The 15,122-nt window shown below is 42.9% G+C and overlaps 1 protein-coding gene across 1 annotated transcript in view; it reads left to right on the forward strand.

The window, feature by feature from the left end:
- Positions 1–15,122, forward strand: part of LOC139304541 (partitioning defective 3 homolog) — a 309,773-nt gene that overhangs the window by 185,724 nt on the left and 108,927 nt on the right. Inside the window, exon 17 of the mRNA XM_070928476.1 lies at positions 7,697–7,883. Coding sequence (XP_070784577.1) covers positions 7,697–7,883 — 187 coding nt within the window. The remainder of the gene's footprint in view (positions 1–7,696; positions 7,884–15,122) is intronic.

A 15,122-nucleotide genomic window follows, 5' to 3' on the forward strand; every position in this document is an offset into this window, starting at 1 on the left:
AATAAAATGAGTTTCCTGTCACTTTTTTTTTCTCTTCTTCTCCTGCTTTCCTTCCACCCTCCTTTTGCCTTTAGGGGGTGAAAGGGCCGAGAATCGGCCGAGACGATTTCTTACTCAGAGAAGGAAAAGCTGAAAGAAAGAATAGCAGAAAAGGTGAATTAAATGGAAGGAAATATGGAACTGAGTGAAATCTCTTGCGTGCGCACAGTGTGACAGTGACAGGCGGGGTTTGACGCAAAGGTCGTTAGCATCACACCCGGCTTCACCTTCCGTTCTGTCTAATTGAAAAGTGCTGCTGGGTGCAGGGTCCACACGCTGGGGTGAAAATTGAGGTTCGTTGACCGACGCTTTCTGTGGATGTGATTGTTTGGCTGAGTGCCTGAGTCAGAATGCCCAGCTAGGAGTGGCACAGGAGTGAGGAAGGGGTGTGGAGGGAGGCTGGAGGTGGAAACCAGGCAAGCGGACTCATGCTGTTGTCACACAGGAAACTAGGTGTTCACAGGATGTAATGTGTGCAGTGCAGGTGACGGTGCAAAATACTGTAGACACACATTAGTCACTGAAAGAAGTGCGTAACAGAAAAGTTCTGTCACTTTGCACGATTTTTCTATCACCATGAGGACATTTCTTCATTAAAAGTATGAAAGTACAAGAGCAAAGGCACACACACAGACTGACATGAACACACCAATCTCTGGGTGTCCCCAGACACAGATAGTCTTCCCTAATGGTGTTTAAGTGGGGCCGTCTTCCCAGGACTTGACCCTGCTGTCCCCTCACTTCCAGTATTTCACAGTCCGCAGACTCATCCTTTCTGTGTGCTCAGCCATCAGTGCAGGAGATGAGGCAGGGTGACCTCCCTTAATTTGGTGTCCAGACTGCTTGAGAGTGCTATTAGCATACCTCAGTGAGAAAATGACAGCGGCATAAATGGTGTTACCCTGAAACTTTCCCTTTTCCTGTGCTTTACTGTACTCCACTGTGGTCAGTTGAGGTTTGTTTTCCAGACATATTTTTAACATAGTCTGTGAAGCACTTGCTATCTTAAAAAACAACTATGTAAAAGGCAGCAATTTAGAGGATGAAGTTGAAAAATTACATTTTAATGCACATTCTCACTAAATAGGCTTTTTTTTTTTTACAGCAGACATTTGACTTTTCACAGCAGGGAAAGCACAGTTGTTACTAATAACATCGATGATGGCTCCCTGAAACTGAAGCAGCTCCATGGAATTCAGCCATCATTCATTAAATATAATCTTCGTTTCATCAGTTGTTTCTTGTTTAGTGAAGGGTTCCCATTAGAAGCACATGTGCACAGGGTGTGCCTCTAGTCTTCCTGGGGTCCCGGACATACAATACTGACATACAAGAAAGAACAAACTCGTTAAGATACAAAAACATTCAGGCAAGCTAAACAGATACACAAATAACAGCAAATTAAGGAGGAAGTAGTAACAGACATAGCAGTACAATTAAACACAAAAACAAAGAGCTGAAATAGATTACCAAGATATGTAATATAATATAAAAAAGAATATACAAATTATAGATCCATTAAAGCATGGATAATCTCATTCCATCAGCACCTGGTATTTTAAGGTATTGTTATGCAAGAACATGTTTTCAATTTCGGGCCACATGGTCCACCCACACGGGTGTTTTCACTTGCCTAATTAGACCTCTTCCAAGGACTGTGTGGGTGTGTGCCGAGTGTGCTTGATTGGTATCTCACTGATTCTCCCATTAGTTTTGTTGAGCCTGCTAGGTTGAGAGAATTTGCACCTTCATCATTCTTATTGGTCCGTGACGGCTGGTGACCTCACGTAATTGCAGCATAGCTCCGCCCAACTTCTTCCCCAGGGTAAGTGAAAACACCTGTGTGGGTGTGCAGGTCATCAACGCTACATTCAAAATCAAATTCATGTAACGTTGTGGTATGATAGATTTGTGAAAGAAACACATAGCAGACGGAACAAACAAGTGGAGTTTGTTTCGTGCGAATGATGATTACAGCACAACGCACCAGGTATTTGGCTTAAATCTTTCCATTGTCCTGGGCTTACAGCTAACTAGCTGGTGCTTGTGTGAAGAAGTTGAGGTGACCTGAAAAGTTATTCCCTGAAATGGCATTTAAAGGCTAAATAACAGGCTTGGATGCGAGGGCGGCTCTTCCTTCAACACAGTTCATGGGTTGATCTCTGGAATAGGAAAAGCCTTTTAACCTCATCATTACATGGAAATTAGTTTTACATTAGGCTGTCACCAAATTAGTTTTCCAAACATACAGTAACAATAGTCACATTGGTGCTTCATGACAACACCTCCCAGCCCAGGACTTAGACAAAAACTGACTATGACTGGTCACAGAGTGCTCTTTTCCTGTGTACATGGGAATCACTGATTAACTCCACATGTCTCTGTGAGTCTCATCGTTTGGTGTCCCTATCCATATCCTAGACATCTGAGTCCCAAATGCCGCAATTCTCCACAAGGAAGTAAGACACTGTCATCAAGTTTGTTTAAATTGAAATTTGGTGCATTTGCCCCCTTTACTTGAAAGCTGTCGATCGAGCCCTGGATGCGGACCAAACAACCAGGCTGAGGTCTCAATCCGCTTCCAAGCAGACTCTGGTAAGGTTTGTTTGTTGTGTGAAAGCAAACAGACCACCCACAGTATTCTTTGATAGTAGATATGTGATTTTAGCATGGTACTACTGCTTATGAACTGTTTTAGAAGCAATATTAGTGTCCTTAGCGTTGTGCTTGTGTCACCTGTGTACTTTGGCAGTTCATTAAGTCCCAGTGTGTGACATAGTGATCCCACAGTAATACCCACTGTAATATTGCTGAACTTAAATATGTATGTAAATATACACATTAGAAGCACTAAAGTGTGCTGTCAGTCACCAGAATTCGATTTTGCAACGTGGGTCCTGATGATGTGCTGATGATGCAGGATTACATCACCAAAGCTGTCTAATCAATGAGTTACTCAAGTCAAGCCTGTATGACTTTGTGTTTACTCCTCCTAGTTTGTTTGTAAAAAGTGTGAACACAAACCGCAGCAGAACTAAAATGCAACAATGTCCCCTCGTGAACACAAGACTTTTTACGCCTGTACTTAGGATGATTACCAATCCATGAATCCATGTATGGGCCTGGGAGCCGTGGCAGCGCGGATCAACTAATGATCTCTCCTCCAGTCAGATCAATAGGCCTGACTAGTGTCTCTGAAGGGAGGGAGGAAGAGAGAGAAGAGAGAGGAAAAGAAAGTGTAAGAGTGTGTGATGGACAGAGACGGAGGAAATGTAGGATAAAGAAGATGGAGTGGGGCTATTATTGTGACCTCTCACCTTACAGCTCAATGTTTCACCAGGCAACGCTTGGTCAGAGGGCAATGAAAGAGGGGAGCGAAGCTCTGATCCGTTAGGATGGATGCAGCCAGGTGGCCTCTCGAGCCAGAGAGCTCATCTGTCTCTGTCTTCACTCTCTGCCAGAGGGAGGAAGAACATCTCTGCTCCAGTATCGTGGAATAGCTTCCACACGCTGAGCATGGCTTGCCAGAGGGCTGCGTGTGCTTCAGTACAGTCGTGCAAACATGTGACTTTCACTACACTGATTATAGTATTTGATGTATAGTGGGTGCTGCTGCAAAGCATCTTGTTGCTGTTCTTATCCAAAAACTGATCTGCAGTGGGTGGACAGATAGGACGGCGTACACTGTAATGTGGGCATCTACATGCGTACAGCTCAGTTCATTCAAGCATCAACTGAAACAAATTTCTGTTTTTCTGTTTCAGCGATGAAAATATTTTGTCTATAAACCAGAGTTGCAATAAAATGTAACGTTCCAACATTAAAAATGAACGATCACTTTGACTGAAATATGTTTCAGCTGTTAACTGAGACCCTGATTAGCCTTCACATTACAATATCATTGCTACATGGTAAACACCACCCAACAACATGTGCTTGTTTTTAGCAGGGTGGTGGGTGCTGCGGTGGTGGGTAGTGTGTGTGTGTGTGTGTGTGTGTGTGTGCTTCTGTCAGCGTGACTCATGAGAAGCTATCTTTAATTACAGTGTGACAAAGGCCACAGTGGCAAAACCATGTTGCCAGGGAAGTCTTTCCTTAGCAGCATGGATGGCAATAACAGAAGCTCTTATACACAAATACAAAACAGTCCCTTTGTGAAAGAGCCAGCTTCTGAACCATAAATCATAAGTGGAGTAATATTCATCCCCATGTGACAGCACGCACATGTCTCTAAGATATATGTGTGACTGGTGATTTGTTTGTGATGGCATCACGATATTAATGTGGGGGTTTTTTCTCTTTTCTTTTGCTTTCATTCCACAAACTGAGTGCATGAAAGGCTCCAGTGTTGTCAGGATTGTCGAGGTCATCACAGGCTGAATAACAGCGTCTTGATTACGGCCAAGATAGCGGTTCATGGGTTTGGTGAAAACAGTAACTGCATTCACAGCGCTCAGGTTTAGATGCTTGTGGTTATTTTGCTGTCGGTGCAATTAGACAGGGGAACAACTAAGTAAAAAGTTGCCTCAAACCGAAGGACAACAGCAAGCTCAGATGACCTTCCTTGTGCTAAATGATGTGAACAAGAGAGGTAACAAGGCACTTGTTATTTCATCAACGCTTGTTTGCATTGAGAATCTTCCCCCCATGATGAACAGCCCTGACTTTCAACTGCCTCAGTCACCAGCTAGTTCTCGCTCGAGCACGCACATACACTTTCTCGTCGATCTGGCAACGGTGTTAAAACAGCGAGTGAGCAGCTCCATCTGCACCTCACTGCGCCAAAGCACCACTGAGGGTGCTGAAAAGTCTCCAGATTTTCCCCACTCTCGCTTTTTTATCTCTCTCTGTGTCATGAACCAAACAGCCATTTAACACATAAACATACTGTTTTTCATTTGGTCTGCACAGTCATTTTCAGAGCGAACTTGCCGTATGCTACAACAAGTATTGGGGGTGGGTGGGGGACGCTTATTATGCTGACAGCTGCAGAAAATTAATTATTTTCACCTTTCAAATCATCAGCATGGCCCCAACTATACCCGTCCACTAGCCATTTATTGTATGAGTGTGTGTGTCCTTTAGCTATTTAGCAAAGAGGGAAGTGGAATGACCTTAACAACTCTTCATCTGCAGAGCTGGCTACTTGTGTCAAGAGGTCATGGCTGGAAGTATTTCATAAAGCTGGGAGAGGGCAGCTTGCCGAGTGTCCCCCGTTAGCAAAAGTGGTGTAATGACATGAGTGAATGCAAGGTGATTATGAGTTATGTATTGTCTTTGAGAGTGTGTATTGCGAATGCAAAGAAATGTTATAACCATGTGTTGTGTATTTGAAACGCAGAGCTTCTTTTGACGAAATGAATTTGGTGGTCATATCACCACTATGCTGTATGTCTGTTCCGGATGACTACTGCAGTGAAATTCTCAGTGTCGCTGATGCAACCGGGAGGTAACTCTACCTAACAGCTAAGGGAAAGTAATAACTGGTATAAGGATGGCCCCTGTGGACACACTACCACAGGGCATCTCTTATTGACACTGCCACACTCACTAAACCGAGTGTAAAGCAGAGACTCTGACAACAGAGGAGGGAGGTGTTGCATTTTAGAAGGAAGAGTGTTTGAGAATTGACTTAGAGGAGTTGAGCAAGGACTCTGAGGACAAAACTAAACTGTTTTATAGAGAATAAAGCACACAGAACAATATAGTATCCTATATTATATATTTATATATAATTATATATACTGTACACATTATTGATACTTATACCAGCATACACAAATAGTAATGACTATAAGCTGCAATAATAAGTGTCTTTTTCACATATGCAGATTTCCCCCTCATCTGTTGAGGCATGGAACAGCACCTTATATTGTTTAGCAAACCTTGTTCTTGTATTTTCTTTATAACGAGAGTGGATAGAATAATAATATAAAAAGACACGATTAAAGATATTGTTGAATATTGATACTCAGCGATAATTCAACGCCCAACTACTTGGTCTGCCTGCTATGGAAGTGATAGGTCTAGCTTAGTCTAACTCACTTCCTGGAGTTCCTCCAGTCCTGCTGATTTACAGTACAGGAATTCAATTATCCATGGTTCTCTGTCAAGCTGCCCGAGTGAGAAATGGCCTTCATTTCACCTGTACAGTGTTGGCAGCCATCTTAACTGGTTTAGATGAGCAGTCTATACACAAAGGGATGAGGCTTCCCAAAGAATCAATTAACAGATGCGTGAGTACAGGGGCAGATGTTCTGGAAAGCTTTGGTATAAAGCAACTTGCCCTATCCGGAGTTTTATTCTATGGGGATAAAAAAAATAAACATCAGGCTTGTAAACTAAAAAACTCTTGTAATTGCAAAGTAAACTAGTGTCTTGGTGATATTATTCGGTGTATCCACTGTAACTCTGCATTTGAAGCCTATGGTTTGGAACATATATTCACATAAGGTACAATACATCTCTTTTGTCACATGCCACTGATAAGACTCCGGACATATATGAAAAATAACACACTATTTCTGCTTGATTTTCTGCTTGTGATTTGACTTCAGTGCTATCTGAGGAGGACCTTTCTAAGCCCACCTTGGTCTCTGTCCTCCCTGCACAGCTGCTTTGTTTCGTATCTTTATTTACATTTCTTTTTCTCTGCAAATAACTATACTAAACTAAACCTCATTGCCGCGTTGATTGGTGCTCAGATTTACTTCCACAACAAGCATTTATCATTCGTCGGGCCCCAGTGAAATTAAATGCCTCTCAGATTCATGTTGGGATCTTGCCAGGGTAAATATTGTTGTCTGCTGTTAGTGATTACACACAATTGTTCCCTAAGCTATTAAATTTGCAAAACGGCTTTCCGATAATGGAAACAAAAGCAAAGACTACAGGAAGTCCAGTCATAGCAGTCTAATAGTAAGCAGGTGTGTGGTGGAAGTCTGATCTCGTCGCTCATCTTGACTTTTTGATTCTTTTTTCTTTTACGTGTCCATGTCCTTTCTATAGCACTGATCCATTTGCAGAGTGAATCTTCCACCTCTGTCTCGTAAAGCCACTTCTCATGCCACTGAACAACCCCTTCTCCTGCCCTTGGCGCTGAGTGCCAGCCACGGCAGCACATTCCCCATTGACTTTGACTCCTGAGGAGCAGCAAAGGGGCGATTCAAAGAAGTCCTCAGCGGGGAGGGTCAGGCAGGATGGAATACAGATCAGGGGGGGGCGCTTCTTCTGCTCATATTTGTCCTTGAGGGGAGAGTGACGGAGAATGGATAAAACTTTTGACTGTTACATGATTGTGGATAGTAGACATTATATCGTTTTGTGTACTTTCGAGTGTACCATTTTGCAGACACCGTCTTGTCATGCAACATCTCGGATTGTACCTGACCATCATTTACCCTTTTTGAGAAATGTTGGTGTCCTGATATGAAAAGTTCATCGTACAATGGTCTCAGCCAAAGTAATCTTTGTATACAGTATTATCTTGATAATTACTAAAGTAAGAAGTCTGAGGAGGTGGAGGAGGAGTTCTGTGGACAGACACCACTAATCGGATGTTTAGTAAACCTTGAGTATTGCTGCCACGTTGTGTTATATAATTGTGCAGAGCCTCCTAATATATACAGTCATATATGTTGTCTGATCGCTCTCTTAGGTAACCACCAGCTCTCTCCGACTGTGAACATGCCTCAGGATGACATAGTGATGATCGAAGACGACAGGCCGCCTCTGCTTCCTGCCCACCTTTCCGACCAATCGTCCACCAGTTCCCATGATGACATGGGCTTTGTGGGAGAGAACCCGGTGCCCTGGATCCACGAGCTGCCCAGTCAGAATGAATGGTGAGCAGCGTGTTGTTCTTACTTTGCTGTGGAGTCGGCTGAATTATTGATAACTTGATGGACTTCAGACAAGCAGGACGTTTTCTGTATTTTCAGCTACAATGCGCAGGAGGTTTAGGTTAGGTTACTATGTGTGTATTTGTATGTGAGGGTTCCTGCTGGTTGTTGAATTTCTGGCCCGTTGCTGAGTGGTGAAAGTAGTGTTTCCTGGACTGTTCCAGAAAACCAGACAATCAGATCTCTTCATTTAATATTCTGCAGAAATTGGTGGAAAATAATACAAATACGCAATTTTATAGGAATATATATGAATGCATTTTCAGTTATTGCAAGTTATTGCCCACATTTATTACACAGTGTGATTGTTTCCTTAATAGAGTAAACCAGACTGTCTCCCTTAACAAACCAGGATATAACATTTTCACATCACATTCGTAGTTTGTTGTTGAAAGTAATGACATTTTGCATCTACATTTAAAGTCCCAAAGTGGGAGTTACTTTTGGGTAAATATGCAGTTGACCATGTGGGTGTGTGTATATGTCTACTGTACATGGCAAATACTTTATTGATCCCTGGGGGGAAGTTACACAAGTTACAGGCGCTCCCATTCAAGAGTAGAGAAGTAGCATACATTTAGAAATGAAAAGCACACGTGTCTAGGTGTGTGTGTGTGTGTGTGTGCGCGCGTGTTAAATAATGGATGACCCAGCAGCAGTCAGACTGTGAGTAAAAAAACTCCCAGGAACTCATACAGTACCTCCACCTCTCCAACCCTAACCACTCATGGGATTTCAGCGCCCCACTCGGTCTACAGACTGCAGCCCAAATAGATCACCCTCATAATAAAGTATAAAGGCAGGGCTCATCAACCTTGTCAGAGATCTGAGTCTCATTAGGGACTCAACCGGTTAAGCAGAGAGACCCTTACAAACCAGGAAAAATATTGCAGCACCACTCAGCGCTGATTTCTTTTTTCTTTATTGTTGTCACTTAATGGCTGCCTTTTAGCACAGGAAGGTATAGCTGTTCATCCTTAAATGTATAATCATTCATTCTAAAATTACTCATGGCATTTCCTGTATGATTATAGTGCTTACTTGCAGGAAATGTAAAGACAAGAACGCTGGCTGCCGCGAATAGAGCTGCTCGGTTTATTTATTTCTTTTTTTAGTATTTTTATTTCTTTTTCCCCAGAGACACTCTCTCTCTATCTCTCTCTCTCTCTCTCTCTCTCTCTCGCTCTCATTTATTATGAATGAGTAGATTTGCTCAGCATGCCTGTTGTTCATGTGATGTCAGAGGTTTGTCATAGTGGATTAGGTCCACAGCATACGGCTGAACCACATTCAGACTTCCTCACACACTCCCCCATTTACACACAAACAGACACACACACACACACACACGTGCATGACGTGTGCACAGAAGGCAGAAGTGTGCTATATACCACTGCCTAGGGTTATTGTGAATAATTCATGTCCTTAAAGTCACATCAGGCACACATTCTCCTTTACTCAAATGCTAACAGCTGCTTAAACGCACCAAGTGTGTATCCTCTTTCTGACTGACTTTAACTGTTTCTCATTTTCCTTTTCAAGTGCCCCCAACATCCCATTACACACAAACACACACACACACAGCATTAACAGGCATACTGAGCCAGCAGGGGATGTGGGTCAGCCAGACTCCAATGTATTGGAACTGTTACTTTTTAATTAAGCTCTTGCAACAGTGCAGCCAGGGCCCTGTACGTATTGAATATGTATTGTGCAGAGCTGTGAAAGTCTCACCTCTGGCCTCCGGTATTATGCAGCCTTGCTTCCTCATGGGAGGCGCCTTGCCAAGGCCACAGCTATACACCTAACAGTGCATACACAAAGCACAAAAGTGGCTGGTCGGCCTGTAGAATAATCGTAATTCTGGCTCTTTCTCTTCTTGCACTTTTTTCGCCCGGTGGAATTGAACAAACTCAGATTTCCTCTTTCTCTACTCTTTCATTTCCCTTTTATTTATTTATTTCTTTTCTTCAGTACCAGCTCTGCATGTGACTTTGTTCACACACACACAGAACAACGAGCCAGTTGACTTAATTGAAAAATTAATTTCATCCCGTCTTACTTCACTTTATTAATGTAGGGGTAATCAAAAGGTCATTTTGGAGGTGGTTCTTATAAGGTAAATTATGACTAATGTAAACAGAAATCCAATTAAAAAGACCCTGTTATTTTATAATCTGCTCAACTCTCTTTTCCCTTCCTCAGTTTCAGCCTTGTAGAATTTTGTAAATGTACATTCTCATCTCTCCCTGTATAATATTTTCCCTCTGTTTCAGTCTTCTTCTCAGCAGGTTCCTAGTGAAAGATAGTCCCCCACCCCCAAGATAAATGGTTGTTTTGGAGGCAGAAATCCCATCTCACGTCAAGACACATAAACTTACTTTATTTTTGTCTTGACATTCCAAGCCGATATGTAATGGGTGTGTTCTGAGGACGTGTGCATATATAGTTCTTGTTTGTTCACGTTTTACTGTGTGAAGACATATGCCTGGTTTGCCTTCTCATGCGGGTACTTAAAGCTGTCCTGTTGTTATGAAGCGTTGTTGTACCACATGAGCTTTACGGGCCTCAAATGAACATTAAACGGGCTGTAAATATTACAACCTCATGCTTTCAGATCTCTGTTAAAATACCCAAGCTTGTATTTGTCGCTGTTGCATTACAGACTGTTTTATTGTTATTATTAATGCTTCCACTCCTCTTTACCAGCTAGGTGGTGGTAGTATTGAGCTTAGTGGAAGTGGATTGTGAATAGATGTTGGTTGCTGGTTAAAATCCTGAGACCAGGCGGTACAGTAAAACCTACAACTTCCATGAGATACTTATATGGATATGTCTACTTGACAGCCAGATGTAGAAGACTGCGGTTGCGTTGGTTGGAGTCCAGGATGTGTGTAGGGTTAAAGGGTGTGTGAATGTGTTTCAGGGAGGTGATGGAAACCAGCATGTGTCCTCTGTCAGGTTTGACTGGATAAATAAAGGTTGTAAATTATTACTTTGCATATCTGCACTAAATTCATTTTAGCATTGGGTCCTGACCCGTCACATTAATTCCCTCTTGCGGTATCTGCCTCCTCCTTCATTAGTTTGAATCCAAAGCCAAACAGGAAGGACCACGTCTAAATGATTTACAGTAAAACAGATAACACGCACTTGGTTGATATAGTGGCTTTGCAGAATAATCTGGATAAATAAGAAGAAAGGCTTTTCTCTCAGGAATGGAATGTGGGACCGTGTCAGAAACACAATTTAGTGTACAATGATGGCAGCTCCTAATACAGGCTGAGCAGAATGTTTCTAGTTTCCACCTGGTTTTCATCCCATGTGTCTGGGGTCCCAGTCCATGTCTTTTCCTTTTTACACATATAATGTGTCTGACATGTGTCTTTTCCACGGGGTCCACATGTTGTGCATATAATAAACTTGTTGTCTCAGAAATGATATGTCATGTAAAGATGTTCAGTGATAGGGAGTTGCTCAAATCAGCTTTCCTTCTTTATACTATAACACTTCACTGCACCATCACCCACGCCTGTATGAATAGTTCCCTTTCATAACAGTGCACCGTTGGTACTTTATCTAATCCTCACCAAGATTCAATCAACTGTGTCCTTCAGAAGTAAAACTAACAGCGTTTAAAAGTATTTGCAAGCTTGCAATGTAACATCTAAACAAGACAAAACACAAGTCCCTTGGTCAGGAGACATTTGTAAGAGCGGGAGTGTGACCCCCTTACCTACAAAGTGCTTGACTTGTGTCTCCCCCCAACAGCAGAACCTCTCTGCTTCCTTGTGCTGTATTTTTCTGTGAACCCACAGTCTTTTGTTTTATTTAGCTGCTTAAAGTATGTACAGTAAGGTCAACTGTACTGGGAAGAAAAGCATAATAAAACTTTGTAATAAAAATATTTAATCCATTAAAATGTAACATTTGGCCACATTAGTACCTTTTTGTGGCACTTTATTAACCCTATATTCTGTAATTACAATTTACTGTAACTTAATACACCTTAATACACCCTGGCCAGCATGGGGGGCTGCAGCCCCCACAGCACCCCCCTCCTCACACTAATGGAGCCAGGTGTGTTTCTGCTGTAACCTACCCACCCCCTCTCTTTCAGCTCCAGTCCCACTCTGTATCTTCTGCAAGTCATGAACAACTTGTGCGAGGGCAGGAGGTAAGAGTCCGGTGTACTCTTGAGTTGCCACTGAAGTGCAAAAGAAAGCCGGGGGGTCCGCAGCATGCTCATCAGTCTGAAGTTTAGGAAGCGTTACGCAACACCACTGAGAGCCAGCATCTAACTGCTACTACCAACTAGCCTGTGGCGCACAGGCTGCTATTACCATACCAACCACTGTTATCATGGCTGCCCTGCAAACCGCCTGAATTAAGTTGTACTGCTTGCAGGAGGAAAGGAGGCATGTGCAGCTGAAATCAGATAATGGACCACTTGTGACACGATTAAAATGGTGCAATTATATATTGTTTGTATGACTGTCTATTGGAAGCCCTTGGGTTTCATTCTACAGTCTTAGATTTTTAATTCTAGCAATGATTATGGGGTTAAAACTGAAATTAGCATTCAAGAAATCCAACAAATTCCAAACGTATTGGCACTTCTTCCTCAATGTCAAAGACCCTTTCCCCCACAAATATTGAAAAACCTTTTCTTCAAAAAATAGTCAGATCCTAAACCCTAATGGGTCAAATGCAATGTAATACAAATGCTTTCATAGTGCCCATGCTGTAAAACATATTCAACATCTACTTCTGGCTTCAGGGAGTGTGATGGACAACAGTTAAGCTGGTTGAAGGGAAGCAAAATCACTCCCCTACTTGGACCACTAGGGGCACTGTCACAACCCTGATATAACTAGACTACTGCCGTCCCCATGGCTTGGACCTCAATCTGGATGTATCTGACAGAGTGGAGGATAGGTGTCAATTGTCATTAAGGTGAGAGGGACGAGAAATGGACCACGAGAGAGACGGATTAAAAGAGAGAGTGAGAACTAGACTGTGTCCTTCTCTGTCTTTGTGAGATGTCACAGGTGGAAACATCATTTCCCAGGCAGCTCTGACACAGTCTGTCAACCAGCAGAGATGGAAAAGGACTCCAGACAAACACTCATCCACACACACACACACACACAGACGCCCTCAGTCTCACGAGCGTTTAGATACACATTGGCTGGTAAACAATTTCACAAATTAACATATAAAGTGGAAAAGGTCCGCATAGACACGAACAAACAAACTTGCAAGCTAACATTGCAGGCAGACTGTCTACTTCAGTTGACTCCCTAATAGTTTCTATCATCAGTAATGTAACTAAGAATCACAAGTGTTCTATTAAGCACATGTTTTTCCCATCAAGCTATCAGCATAACTACATATAAATGCAAACAGCCTTGTAGTGCGTGCACACACACACACACACACACACACACACACACCATTTCACTAATCTCAAATGTCCATTTAAGTTGGTAGTGACTCTAACTCCAGGTAGTACACACACACACACTCATTTGCAAGCATGTTTTTCCTTAAATGCTAATAGTCCCCTTTAGCTTTATGAATATTTACCATGTCTCAGTGGTGCGCCATTGCTACAAGAATGTCATACATGTTCTCATTTCTGTGCTCATCTTGACTGTGTACTATCTACAGCTTCCTGCGTTGTGTACTGTGTGTGTGTGTGTGTGTGTGTGTGTGTGTGTGTGTGTGTGCCTTACACTGCCTCATTGTGACAGGGGTGCAGGTAACTCTCAGCATGACTGATGCCAAAGTAACCTGCACACACACACACACACACACACACACACACACACACACACACTCTTGCCACACAAACCAAAATATCTCCTTTGCCTGGTCCTTGTCAGTTCAGCAGGCGGAGAAGTCCGTGCGGCAAAACTCAATTAAAGCGTCCGCTCACCAGGCGGGGAATGAATGAGGAGGTCTGCGCGGGAGTCAGCCGACGGACAAAGAGGTCTTAATTGATCTTGTTCTCTCCGTCGCTGTCTCTCCCTGCAACTTCATCACAATTAAAAGGAGATTACAGCAAATCACAGGTGCAGCTGCTCCTCCGTGTGGCACTGATGGGACCATTTTATTTTACAGTCTTTATACGCAGGTTTAAGTCAAATGTTTTATAGGTGCAATTAAGCCAGCAAAATAAAAGTGTTAATCAGAGACATACTTTTTACAGTACATTTACGAAAATTGTTACGAGAGAAGAGAGAAGACCTTCTCTGTTCACCTTTTTTTTCCCTCTGAAACGTATAAATTATTTCAATGGTGCACGTGCCAGCAGGACAGACCTCTGTACCGACTTCTCATGCAGGGCTTTATGCAATGATTGAAGGCAGCTCCAAGCTCCCTGGCCCAGCTATGCATCCATGCGGTCAGCTGAATCGGCCTCCTCCAAACCTCAGGAGGACCATTTCAGAAGCACCTTGCCGGTCATCGCTCTCCACCTCTTGGCCCCTCTCTGAGGCGTTGACACTAATGCACAGAACCCCCCGCTGGTCGATCAAACCCAGCTGCACTTTTCTAAGAAGTAGGATGCTTGGAGACTTACCTTTTTGGGGTCGCTTTTAAATTAGGGTAAGAAGAGTTGGGAGTTGGGGAAAAAGAAGTAAAAAAAAAAAAGAAAGACATAAGTCACCAGGGTAAATTGTGGCTTTTAGCGCACACCACTTAGCAACAAGCCTGATGTGCAGTTTGACACATTTAACTTCCTGCGAGGGAGACGGAGACAGGAACAAGTTGATGTAAAATGCAAGTTAAAGCTGTGGATTTGCCTGTGAGCAATCCTCAGCGCTAGTTAATTTTAGATGATGGGAGGACTTTGAGCGGGGAGGAAAGCATCTGCTCGGAATGGTGGAAATTGCTTTTAAACACTGCTTAAAGAAGGAGAGATGAGGGAATGCATTATCCAAATGGATTGGGCCCACTATTAAAGATAGGCCAGAGGCGTGGACGGGATGGATGGTCTGACGAAGAAATTGTGCCACTCTGCAGATTATCTAACTTGTCTGGGAGGCGGTCACATGGTCAAGCTATTTCTTATTCCCATCTATCCAATACATTTTTCATTGAGTGTGCGACCAAAGTGAGTAATTCAGTGGCCCAGTACGGGTCTCACCTTCATAGACTCAACCAGTTGAGGTCCTT

This window comes from Enoplosus armatus, chromosome 21, assembly GCF_043641665.1.
Source record: "Enoplosus armatus isolate fEnoArm2 chromosome 21, fEnoArm2.hap1, whole genome shotgun sequence".
In the NCBI taxonomy this organism is placed as follows: Eukaryota; Metazoa; Chordata; class Actinopteri; order Centrarchiformes; family Enoplosidae; genus Enoplosus; species Enoplosus armatus.